The sequence below is a fragment of the Rhea pennata genome, chromosome 3 (assembly GCF_028389875.1).
Source record: "Rhea pennata isolate bPtePen1 chromosome 3, bPtePen1.pri, whole genome shotgun sequence".
NCBI lineage: Eukaryota > Metazoa > Chordata > Aves > Rheiformes > Rheidae > Rhea > Rhea pennata.
This window is the reverse complement of record NC_084665.1, coordinates 108,328,355-108,341,161: the sequence shown is the minus strand read 5'-3', so window position 1 is coordinate 108,341,161 and position 12,807 is coordinate 108,328,355. Positions and strand designations below refer to the sequence as shown.

Below are 12,807 nucleotides of genomic sequence, written 5' to 3'. Positions count from 1 at the left end.
ACTGTTATGGAGAGGAGACCGAACGGGCAACACTCCACTGGGCTGTAGGTCTGAAGCGCCTGAAGAACCTTGACAGCAGCCTGACTCTACTGAACAAACTGTAACCAAAAAATACTCCCCCCCCCAATTTTCTTGTGTATCACCTGCTAAAAACCTAACAGGCGTTTCTGCTGTTTTTTCTGAAAGGGTCGAGTCACCACAGAGAAACAAAACTGCAGTTCCAGACGCAGTTGGAGATGTACGCAAGTAAGATGACTCTTACTTGACGCTATATCCTTCAGAGAGGCGGCTGCCCGCTCCCCGCTCTCTCACACCAGCGCCTGCCAGGCACCAAGCGGCGACGCCGAGCCGCCTCTGCGCCCCCTCCCACAGAAAGCACCAGCCACGACCGCCCCGGCTCCCAGAGGGGAGCGGGCAGCCCGCGGAGCGCGAGCAGCCCGCGGAGCGCGGCCCGCACTGCCCCCAACGCCCGCACCGCCGCGGCGTAGAGCCCGCGCGGCCGTTGCGCGGCCGCTGGGCGGCGGCCGTTGTGCGCCTTCTCGCGAGGCTTCGGCGCCGACGGGGAGGGCGGGAGCGCGGCGCCGCCGCCATGGAGCCGCCGCGGAGCGCGCCGCTCGGGCTGGGCGCGGTGCTGGCGGTGAGGCGCCCCCTCCGGCTGCTGCGGCGCTCGCGGCTCGCTGCGCGGGGCCGGGGCCGGGGCCGGGGGGCTCGGCCCCTCCGTGAGGGGGGCGCGTGCGGGCTGCCGGGCCGGGCCTGGTGCTCGCTCCCTGGGGGCGCCCGCTGCGCCTGGGCACGGCGGGGCTGCGAGCGGCGCCGACGAGCAAAATGGGGTTTCCTCTGCCGCTGGGCATGCGAAAAGCAAAGCCGCTCGTTACGGCCGCCTCATGAGACCTGCGGGGATAGCCGACTCTCTCTTAATTTTGTCCCTAGACGACGGACTGGTCCGAGCCCTGGCTGGTGGGGCTGGCGGTTTTCCACGTCCTCTGCTTCCTCTTAACTTGCTTCTCCCTGCAGCACTATCGGGTGCAAATAGGGCACTTCCTGTGCATGGGTGAGTAGCGTGTGCAGTGCTTCCCCGAGCTCGGGTTTCGGGTGAGCGGGGGAGCTGCACCTATGCCACTGGTACTGTTAAAGAGGGTCTTCTAGGTTAGTAATTACACTCATCTGTATGTGTTTGCATAGCACTGGGTTTTGTGATATACCTTGCAGTAGTTAAAGTGCATGCAAAGCAGTATTTCCCTTGCATTAATGCATATGCCTATATGAAATAATACTTACTTGTACGACTTGAAACTTTGACCTTAGTGAGGATTTGTGGTTAAAAAAAAAAAAAATATTTCTTCATAGTTAATTCTGTATCACAGCTTCTCAGAACGTTGTTACTCTGGAGAAGCAGACAAGAACTCTGACAAGCTGGCAGTTGCTCTCTGCCTTACTCTGATTCTACCCTTCAGGAAACACAGTCATTTTTTGCCTGGTTTCATTTCTGAAGCTGGTTTACCACAGTGCTAGCAGCTGTGCTAATGGAATGAGGGAGAGCAAGCCAGGTTCTTCGGGTTGCAATGCCAGCGTTTGCTGGCCCAGGATTTGTCAGAGGTCAGCCTGCGGATCCTCTGTGGCCTTACCTAACCACAGCTCTGTCTTTGTGGCTGACTCGCTTAAGAGTACCCTTGCAAAGGGTATTTGTTTTAGACGATTTCATGGATTTGATTATACGCATGTGCTGCGGCAGTGCTGTGGTTCTAGTCATGGCTGGACACTGCTTTAGTTCTGTTGTGCTTACAGAGTAACAGGAAGGATGAGCAATTTAAAGGGAATCACAGGCAAAAATCCACTTGAAGACTATGTTGACATTTTAAGATATCATTTAGTCCACTAGTTAAGTTGAGATGAGAATCACAGTTTCCTCAAAACTGCAAATACTTAGCTAAAACTAAGGTTTCAGTGGTGTAAATTGCCTTTCAAAATGAATTTAGAAATTTTAATAAATTTCTATAAATCCATCTGTAACTGCAGAGGTTAAGATGATATACAGAAGAAGAAATAATGGTGTCATGTGTACAACACGTTAGGCCCAAGTGTTCCAAAAAGTCAGGACTTTCTTTCCTAAATTTAATATTAGTCATGCAGAATTGTTAATGACATGCTGGCTCAGTTTACTTTAGATTCTTTATCTAAAGTGTTCTTAGTGTTACTAACATGGATTTGCACACCTAAGCACTAACAGCGTTGAAAAGTGCAATGGAACTGATTTTTGATGGCTTTTCAGTGCAGGTTTGATGGAAATTTCCTGTAAGCAAGATGAGCGCTTAAAAAAATTTCTATCGAGTTGCAGCCTTGTATGATCCTGAAAAACTGAACCACTGGTGATATGTCCTCAATAAAAATATGCTGTAGAAAGTAAAAAATGACTAAAGAAACTCTGAAATCATCACACTGGTTTATCTTGCCAGCTGAACAGCAAAAAGTATGTCAATATTGTGCAATACCATGTGAAAATAACTCAGCTGATGCCAAAATAAAGGCATTCCCCTTTATATCACCAAACTGTGCATTTTTAATTGATTTGGGCATGTCATCTTTACAGTCAGTGAAGCCGTTCTAAGTTTCTCCTCGTATCGTTTTCCACAAAAAGCAAAACAATTTATTTTTTTCAATTGGATAGTATATAGTGTTCTTCCTTTTCTATTAAACATATTATTTCAATGGATTTTCTTGCTATCTTGATGCATGTATACTACATATACCTGTTGAATAAGTTTATACTAGTTTTAACTGGAGTGTAGCAGACTGCTCTCCTGTATACCTACTTCAAACAAAGTTTGTTCTGTGTCCTCATGAGTGAATTCAAAACATTTCTGTGAAGTGGTTTTAAATATGATGTTTCTCTTAGATCTTTTTATGACCAAAAATGTTAAACTATAAATAGAAGAGATTTGCCTTTTTAAGACTCGGACACAATGCAATGTAGGAAGCAAAAATGCTTATTTATAATTCTAATGAATTTATTTTTAGTGTTTAATATACTAGCTTTAGATAGTGGTGGTGGATATAAATCTAGAACATCTAAAATGGTATCTTAATTCTATGCCAGTCTAGGGGGAGTGACTTTATTTTACAGATTTATCTTAGAAGTAATCATCAACAAGATTGTTGGAAAAAAATACTGATGTAAAAAAATATATATTCCTGTATATACTGAGCTCTTCCTGTAAGCTCAGATGTGCAGGATTTTATGTCTGTTTGTAATATTGCAAGTATGTTTTGTGATCACTTAATATTAGTATCTATATGGGACAGTTCATTCAGAATTGGTTTTATGCAGTTAAATATTAAATTTGTAACAATCTCCTGAGGTTCATGGAATTTTACTGTAGAGTATGTATACATCTTAGAACTGATAACTTGCTGTTTATTTTTAAAGAAATACTGAATCTAATAATATTTTCCTTTTGTTGTATAGTGGGTTTAGTGTACTGTGCTGAATATATAAATGAATTAGCAGCCATGAACTGGAGGTAAATGTTTTAACTTTCACATTTAAATACATGAGTTATTTTTTCATGTCATTCCCCCCAAAACGTTAATTGAAAGAGTCACTCATGTCTAACCAACAGAATATGGTGGTGGACAATCTGTTGCACTGTTTGATAAAACTCTTTTGAACAAAACCATACGATGCAATATAGCTACAACTTAGCTTGTAGGAAAGAGTAATTTTTCTAATAGTTAGCATGTATTTACTATAATACCTAAATATCAAAAGAAGAAAAAACACTTTTTGTTTGTATGGATTTTTTTAAACTAAGAGCAAATCATAGTAGAACAGTTAAGGGAAAGAGGATGTGAGCTTCATTATTTTTTTCATTAGTTATTTGTGTTCAATAAGCTGAAGTTAAGCACCATTTCTCAAAAAGATCACTAAGTATTTTATCTCCTTATTACGTGCATAAATAACGTGAAAATCTGCCTGGTTTACTTAGTCTGTGTACCAGAATTAAACTGATGGGGTTTTTTTCATAAGCATGGAACTAATCTTTCCCCAGAGTAACAGGAAGTTATGTATGTTTAACAATATTTTATGTAGACATCTCATTGTAAGTCTTTATATTCAACTTCAGATACACACAGCCTAAATTAGAGCTTTACTACACTTATAGTTTCTATTATGTTTTCTAATATCACGGTTAACCAAAACTAACACATGCAGAAAGACACTACATTTCAGACACTCAGGATAAATGTGATTCTTCTTATGTATATAATCATTTTAATAAATTGCTGTGTTATCTGTCTGTGTTTCGAACAATGAAGCCTTACAAAAAAAAAAAAGAGAGGTTGATGTTGTAATGAATATTCATAACTGATTAAATATTGACCACCCCTTTTTTCTGTCTTGGTAGAGTAGAATGCTCTCCCATGCTTGGGGCTCTCAAGAAGTGGTATAATCTGACCAATATCCATGTAGAGCAACTATTGCGAATGTATAAAGTTGTATGGAATACAATGAATATTTTTTTTCTTCTTTTCTATTAGGTTATTTTCTAAATATCAATACTTTGATTCAAGAGGAATGTTTATTTCACTAGTCTTTTCGGCACCACTGCTGGTGAATACTATTATAATTGTGGTATGTGTTTATTTAAATGGATACTTCTTTCATGAAACTGATGAGTAAATGTGTGTGTGTGTATACACATTATATTAAAAATGAATGTAATAATATTCATACTTTTCAGGTCACCTGGGTTTATAGAACTTTGAGTGTAATGACTGAATTGAAGACACTACAGCAGAGAATTAAAGCAGAGAAAGAGAAGAAGAAGTGAGAGTGTTGAATATATTTATTACTTTCTTTTTTTTAATAATGTTGTTTCATGTAATGAATCCTTCTGTTAAATTGATCCAAGAACAGCAATATTTTTTGTGTCTAATGTTAAGAGGACTTTGCACCCTTAGGCCATGGACAATGAGGTGAAAGCAAGGGTTCACAATACAGCTGAACTTTGCCATGAAATCAAGAAAAGCTGGTCTTGACAGTTCTTTCTGCTTTTTAGTGTCAGCCGTTTTTACTGTGACCAAGACAATTAACGCTGATAAAGGTACAAACTTCCAGTCAGTTTTCATCTACCTATGTATTTTCTAACTGTGTTAAATATGTATTTATTAAATATTCAGTCTGCTTATGCCAGTTGAAGCTGTTTTGTGGATTTTAGTAAATGAGGACTGATACTCAGAACACCTCAAGAATCCATGCTTCTACAAAGCATTTTACTTTGTAAAGTAAAAGATCAGGTTTCATATTTCGTATATGTATTGTGTGGCAGAGAACAATTCTGATACAGGACCATTTTATAAATAAAATTATCCATTTTATCTTGAATATAGACTGTTGGATTGGAGTTATTTTTTTTTCCTTTCTCTCATAAAAAACAGTTTTGTAAAGTCTTGTACTTAATTTATGCAAGTTAGTCAAAGCCATCTCTAAATTGTTTCAATTTATATTTTATGTTTTTAATGCAATTAGATAAATACCCTTTCTTAAATATGGATGAAATTTGGATAGTATGTTTTGCTAGTTTGTGGAACAGAAGGGAAGGGGAGAAGCTTTAAGATGTCCTACAAAATTTTGTTCACACACACACACACACACACACGCACACGTGTGTGTGTGTATGTGGATATATATATATATATATATATATATATATATAATGCTTGGCTTCTTAATAAAGAGCTGGAAATGACAATTTGGCTCTGGTAAAAAGATCATATTGGATTTAAGGAATTTGGTGAGGCAGAGGAGAAGAATACAGTGTGAAAGAGTCCATGTACTTTTTTTTTTAGTAGAAGTTTTATGTGGAAGCAATTAAAGCCTTATGTGGAGACTTAGAGCTTCACCTATGTATCATTTAAGGCATAGGAAAAATTACTGACAAAACTAGACTTAGAGGAATGGAAAGAGTACTGGAGGACAAAGGTTAGCTTGCAAAAGTAGAACACTAGTAAGGTTCTAAGCTTACATGTATTTGTGAACTTTTGGAATTCTAGTGGAATTATATACTCAGGAAAAACAAATGCATGCAAATACGCATTTTCTGCTTCCCGTGTAGGGGCAAGGTGAAACTATTTCTGGAGGGCTTCATGCCATTGTAGAAGGGCAGTGCAGGTGTTAGGTTGAGATCCTTTTTTTTAGCTTTTCCCATGAGTTATGAGACTCCTTAACTCAGCACAGGTTTCCTTGCTCATTCCTCTATCACCTGCAGGCTATTTAGACCACATATATATTAGCATATAACTAAATATGTGCAGGCTTGAACATTGTCTGTTCTGTTACACCCCCTAGCATAATTTTGGGTAGTATCAAAATGTCATTTCTTGAAAATATCTGCAGTAGTCTGGAGGATAGTATGTGCCTTTAGGCACATACTGAAAACTACTCTTTTGGAGGTGTGAAAAGAATTTTGCCAAATGTATGCGAGGTAGCCTGTGCAACTTGTCTTCAGGACCAAAGAATAGACCTGTTCTATATATATATAGATGTATTTCTCCCAGCCTGGTTTAGGAAAATTCAGCATTATAATTTGATGGGGCAAGATCAGTATTTCTGATAGTTTCTTATGTGGACCTAAACATGACCGCACAAATGTTGTTCGAACAGTTCACAAGATAAAGGTCATGAGCAGAACAACACCAATGTATAATCATTTTAGCATTACACACATTTTAATTTTCAGTCCTTGCCTCATACTGAGGTATTACCTGTTAAGAATAGCTTTTGGCTTCATTGCACATTGCATTTATGAATTTCATTCACAGCAAATAAGGTCGTTTAGAGCAGCATGCTGCCTAAGCAGCAAATCTCTCAAAATCAAAATCTCTTGCCTTATTTGCTGTGAATGAAACACTCTTTCAGTGTTGAACCCATTTCCTTGTGTGTGAATTTGGAAAAATGAAAATTATTCCTCTGCATGTGATACTGGAGAGATACCACAGTCAGAACTCTCATAAGATCAGCAAGATAACAAAAGTGCCTTTCTGTGTTGCCCTGGTATGTTACTCTTGCTTGGTCCTAGATTTATTAACAGAAGCAATTCTCTGCACCTTTGAGGATCTCAATGTATAATTCTTGATTTGAGGAAACCAAGAAAAAAAAATCTTGTGCTTGCCTAAGTTCACTTTCTTCTTCCCATCAGTGTAACTGACCTTTCAGACTGTACCTGTTTACAGTACCTGTGTAGTGTCTGATAATTTTAGATGTCACTAATAAAATGTGGTAGCTAGCAGGTGGATATTGCTTAGTTTAGAAAGAATCAAAATGGCAGAGGGATTTGTTTGTTTTGTGAAAGTATAGACCCTGCCTAATTCCAAAACATATTTTTAAATGTGGAACATCTCAAAATGCACACTTCAAAATTTTAAGCATTTTTTAAACCTTTCCTGATTACTTAAACTTTAATAATTTATTTTACATAACTATTTAGATACACTCATCACAAATAAAATGTTATTTTCATATATATGATTGTCATAAAAATAATCCTTTTTTCTACATTTGAAAAAGACTTTAACTCTTGAACATAGTGATTTCCTAGGCAAGGTTAGCTAGAGGACAAATCATCAACTCAGATATAAGTTTAAGTTTACAAAATAATTGACTTGAGTGCCATAAAAGAAACCCTCAGAATTGATTCAAGCCTGGTTTTTGATTGTTTTGTGACTGGATTTATGAAGTGATACTACAATAGCATAATGTAAGAGCCTAGTTGCTGACAAATGAAAATAATTACATCATGAATTTGGAGACTCTTTTGCCTATTTCAAATTTTGTATGTATAAGTAAATGCGAGCCAAATGTTTAAGCCAGTGGAATACATTAGCCAATATTCTTTAATTGGGAAATTGAATTTAGGTTGCTTGTGGAAAAGCCTATTTCAGTTTGGAGTAAACATACAAAAAAGCTGGTGCTTGCTCGATTGGATCCTTTGGTAAATAAGGCTAGACAGAGGTGATTTGCTTCTGTGTATCTTGCAGGCAGTGACCCAATCTTCAGCCTTCCTTAAGAGCCTTCCTTTCCGCCACAACATGTGCTGTCAGCCAGTGTGGAAAAACATTAAAAGGGAAAAAGCAATGTTAACCTGGCAGCTTTTCTAAGAGAAAAGCACGTTGCATGAAAGTCTGTATAAAAGGACAGGCTGGCAGAATTTAGCTAGCATTTGAAATTGGCATCATTACATATGGAGAAGACATGACTTCTCAGGAACTAGAATTTTGGATTCTCTATTCTTCCACATTCACTGTAACACCATATTGTTAGGTTGGATTGTCTTTTCTCTTTTTTTTTCACTCAGTGAATCTCATTATTCTAGACGAAATAGATTCAATAAGGAAATTTGAATGTCTTTATTCCTCAGGAATACCTGTTGGCTTAGTAGATAAAGTGTTTTTCTGGGCAGATAAAGTGTTTTTCTGGGATATTCACATATCTGTCAAAGGCATGGAAAGGTGTTAAACTGAGATCTCCTGTATCGTGTACGTTCTAAATAATGAACTCCGAAGGACAGTTTTTGTTGTTTTCTCTAGTTGGGGCTTAAAATAAAGGATCTGTTTCTCGAAAAATTGCCTCAGATGCTAATTTGCTTTGGCTATGAAACCTAAATAGAGGAGGGGTCTATGGAAAGTCCTTTTGTGTGTTTTGAGAATCATAAGCTGAAATCCTGAATTTCCCTATATTTTTAATATGAAGCTGAAATGTCAGGAAAAGGAGGAGTGGTGAGTTTTCACATGGTCAGTATAGATAAGAACTACAGTTCTAATGTAGGGAATATGTTACTTCTTTAAACATATCTAAACATGCTTGCATACTTTAATTATATGCTTTGTTAAAAATAGATTCAAACAGTAATTTTTAATTTTCCACACTAAATAAAAATACCATTTTTGTAAATAACTTACCAAAGTATGTTTCTGTTTAGAAAACTCATATATTGTGTATATTTTTCTATTTAAATATTTCTAATGTGAAACAGATGACTTTTTTTAATTGATTTTCAACAAAATACAAGTATATCTTTTCTAGATCATTATAGCTAACCAAACTAACCACTGGATGTCGCTGTTTCATATGCAGAAACTGACTCAAAAGTTTTAATAGCCAGTTCTGCAGTGCTTTTCAGCATAATTTCATAAATACTTTCTGCAGCATTTTAGGATGATCAGGAAAGCTTGGACCTTAGCCTCTGAAAGTATGAAATGTTACCTGAACTGCAAGATAGATCTCCAGTCACTTGCAAATGTTTATTCAAGTTCTTCTGTGTAGATCTTCAAGGCCTGCCTAGATGCAACCCTGTCTAACATGTTCTAGGTGACCCTGCTGAGCAGGGAGGTTGGACTAGATGATCTCCAAAGGTGCCTTCCAACCTTACTGATTGTATGATTCTATGATTCTTCTTTACATTCAAAAGCATTTCTTGTAGCAGTGAAGATGAGCAGGTATGTGTGCTTTGAAGTCAAGATTGTGTTTTGGTTTGTGTTTTAAAGCTTCTTAATTAGGAAGGAAATAAATATCCCCTTTCACCCACACCTGCATTTCACCTGGAGGAGCCTGTCTCCAACCAGTTAATAACAACTAAAATGAAAACAATTACAGTTTTTGCAAACAATATGCAGGAAAGTGTACTGAACCAGTCTTGTTCATGAACCAACAGAACTTATGCGTATCTCCCATTTCTTTGTGATTTACCCTTACATAAGGCATTGTTACCAAGGCTGTCCTTACTAAGTTACATAGCTAGCAGTTGCTTAAAGCCATTGGTGAGGTTGTCAGAGTGACCAAAATCATTCTTTCTCTGCATTCTGAAAAACAGTTCTCAGCAAAGCTCAGAGGCTTTCTGACTCCCTTTGAGAAGCTGTATATGCGGAGTTCTCCACTTGATGTTCCCTTTTGTATCTCATGTTTCGAGCCTGTTATCTTGCTCTTTTGTCTATTTCTTATTTATCCTTGGAATCCATCTGTCCTGTGTTTCCACCTGCTCTTTGAGAACACAGACTTGCAGTTTTGAGTTGTCTTCAGTCCCCTTCCTGCAGTTTACATGCATGCACATACACAAACCACTCTAAATAGATTTGGCAGTTTAACTTGCCATGCTTGTAAAATGCCTGCCTCATAACTCAAAAGGGATCTGCTATAGACCTCTGTTTTGTAGCCTGATTTCCTTTGATCAGTTCCTCCCCACTGTGCTGATACTACTGTTCACTGCAAAACTGGAATAGTGTTGTACCAAATAGGAATAATTCAGGACTCGAAAGGAAGGCCTCTGTGTTGCGTATATCTTTGTTTACACATCTAAATATTTCATTTAGATGTGGTTTGCAGGATCCTTTCTTATATAGTTTCACAGACATAATAAAGCCAGGAAAAGAGCTGTAACTGATAATAGTCAAGTATTTGTAACAGTAGAACATTTAAGTAGTCCCACGGATACTGGGTCCTGTTGTCTTTGGCACCGTCCAGAGTTAGAACCAGCTGAAACTGATGTCAGGTTCAAATGTGTGGCCTCTCTCGTCTGAAAACATTATAAAAATTAGAAAAGCATTCAGCAGAACTGATTGAAACAAGATGCATTTCTTAAAATGGACTAGTTCCAAATGTCATTTATAGCACACGTTAATCCTGAATCAAAGAAATACTATCCAATATCCCCTTCCTCCCATCTGCTCCAGCAGACCTGAGAAAAAGAGTTTGCACAATGGCCTGAAGGCATACAAAATGAAGTTCAGCTGGACAGGGAGATGCTTAGGCTAAGTGCCTTCACTAGGATCGTGTTTATACCTCAACCTTATCATTGTGAAATTAAATGCATCCAGGTAACTACAACTGGCAGAGCAGCATGTGAAGTTTTTTATGTAATTAGGACCAAAGCACATTGGTCTTAAAGAACACTAACCTTGGAAGGGATTTAGTATTGTAGAAACAAGGAGCTTTTAGAAATTCCTTATGTGATTCAAGAAACTGATTGTGGAATCTGGATAAATATGCCAACAAAAGTAGAAACGTATTCCTTTGCAGTCTGCAATGATATTACCAACAGCTCATTAGTAGTACTTTTTCCTTAAGTCATGTATAGTAGAACCTGCAAGACATGAATCATTTAGGATCAATAACTCTACGATTCATGCTTCTGATACTATATTCTATGCTTTGATTTAGGGATTAGCAAGAGTAGTCAGCTTCCTACAGCCATCTTTGAAGAGATAGTGATTTATGAGATTTTTGCTAAGCAAAACCATCACAAAAATCAGGAAGTTCATATTCCAAATAAAATAAAAAAGTGTTCAGCCTTTCCTGACAAAGTATTTTATAACAGAATCTAGAGAATTGTCAATTTTTTGATTGTTTACATTCCATCCACTGCAGTGTTGTGAAAAATGGGATTAGAGATAGGTTTAATGGCTCTACTTGAAGGTGTTGGCTTTGTTAATTAATAGTGAGACCTTTTGTAAATAATCACTATTATCAATCACTGTGTCTTTTTCTTTTGAAATCACAGAGTTAACAGAAATAAGGAAAACAATCTAATTTTATATACTTGCACCAAATCCTAAATTAAGCTAATCCTTCTTTAGTGGTTATAAAAAAGCAGGACACAGAACATCCCTCTAATGAAAATGAGCTGATTTATAAAAAGAATACAAGTGATTTCTATTTAGCAAAATGGTTTATTGATTTATACCATCAAAGATTCAAATTAATTAGCAGATAAAGTGCATGTTACCCAAAGTTTCTACTTCTGCATCTGCTGCCATATCACAGAAGGAATTTAATATGCTAAATTAGCTGTCCAGGTTTATATGTGAGTGAAGAATGACAATTGTTATCATGGTAATGATTTTCATGTAATTGTCTTTGAAAAAGAAATAGTAGTAAAGTCTCTTTGAAACAGAAGTAAAAATATTCCAAAATATTATTAAATAGAGCCTTATCAGTAACTGATTTTGCTATTTAAAAGACAAGAATATTAAAAAATAGAGAATGTTTAGAGCATATGCATTTTCTGTAAGCTTATAGGTAACAGTTTAACAAATTCCGAAAACCATTAGCTTGCTAAAGATTATGAAAAGTTTGGCAAAATTTATATTTTAATAAAATATATCAGAGAGATTGATTTGTTTATCTGTATTAAAAAGGAGAAAACAAGTTCTCCAGGTTCATGAAGACTCACGGAATTTGTTATTTTCTAGACTTCTATGTAAACAGAAATCATCTAAAATAATTATGAAATCACAGTTTTGACTTTTAAGTGCAGTGAAATATATTGGAGTCTTTTAGACTTTTTTAAAAGTTAAATCAGTATATTTTTAAAGTGAAAAAATGAATACATCTAAAGATAACATATGATTGTATTATGATTGGGCAATATAAAATGCCAAATAAAATTACAGAATTTTTATATTATTACATTTTTTTCAATTTACTTCTTATTTAATTCTTGGGCATATTAATAGGTATTTCTGTTGACAATTTCCAGACTGTATTAACTTAAAAATATGACTAAAAATCCTTTTAATTGAAAAATAGAAACCTTATCTTTCCTCCATCAAAAAAACACCCTATTTTAAAAATCCAGCTGACACTTAATATAAAATGCTGAATAAGAATACTAGCGGAAACACTAATTAAAATCACTTTTAATTGCATTTTTTATATTATATAGCAAATTATAGGTTAAAAAACTACTAGTCAGAGTATTATACTCAGCAAAATGACAAAGAATCCCTCTATTTTTGTAGTATATATATGCTCATTAA

The 12,807-nt window shown here is 36.7% G+C and overlaps 1 protein-coding gene across 1 annotated transcript; it reads left to right on the top strand.

Moving 5' to 3' along the window:
* Positions 1 to 556: 556 nt before the first annotated feature.
* TMEM18 (transmembrane protein 18) lies at positions 557 to 5,383 on the top strand. The gene is made up of 5 exons (XM_062571135.1): positions 557 to 637; positions 931 to 1,051; positions 3,464 to 3,518; positions 4,537 to 4,630; positions 4,740 to 5,383. The coding sequence occupies exons 1-5, from the start codon at positions 590 to 592 to the stop codon at positions 4,827 to 4,829; spliced, it is 408 nt and encodes a 135-aa protein (XP_062427119.1). The 5' UTR covers positions 557 to 589; the 3' UTR covers positions 4,830 to 5,383.
* The last annotated feature ends 7,424 nt before the right edge of the window (positions 5,384 to 12,807 follow it).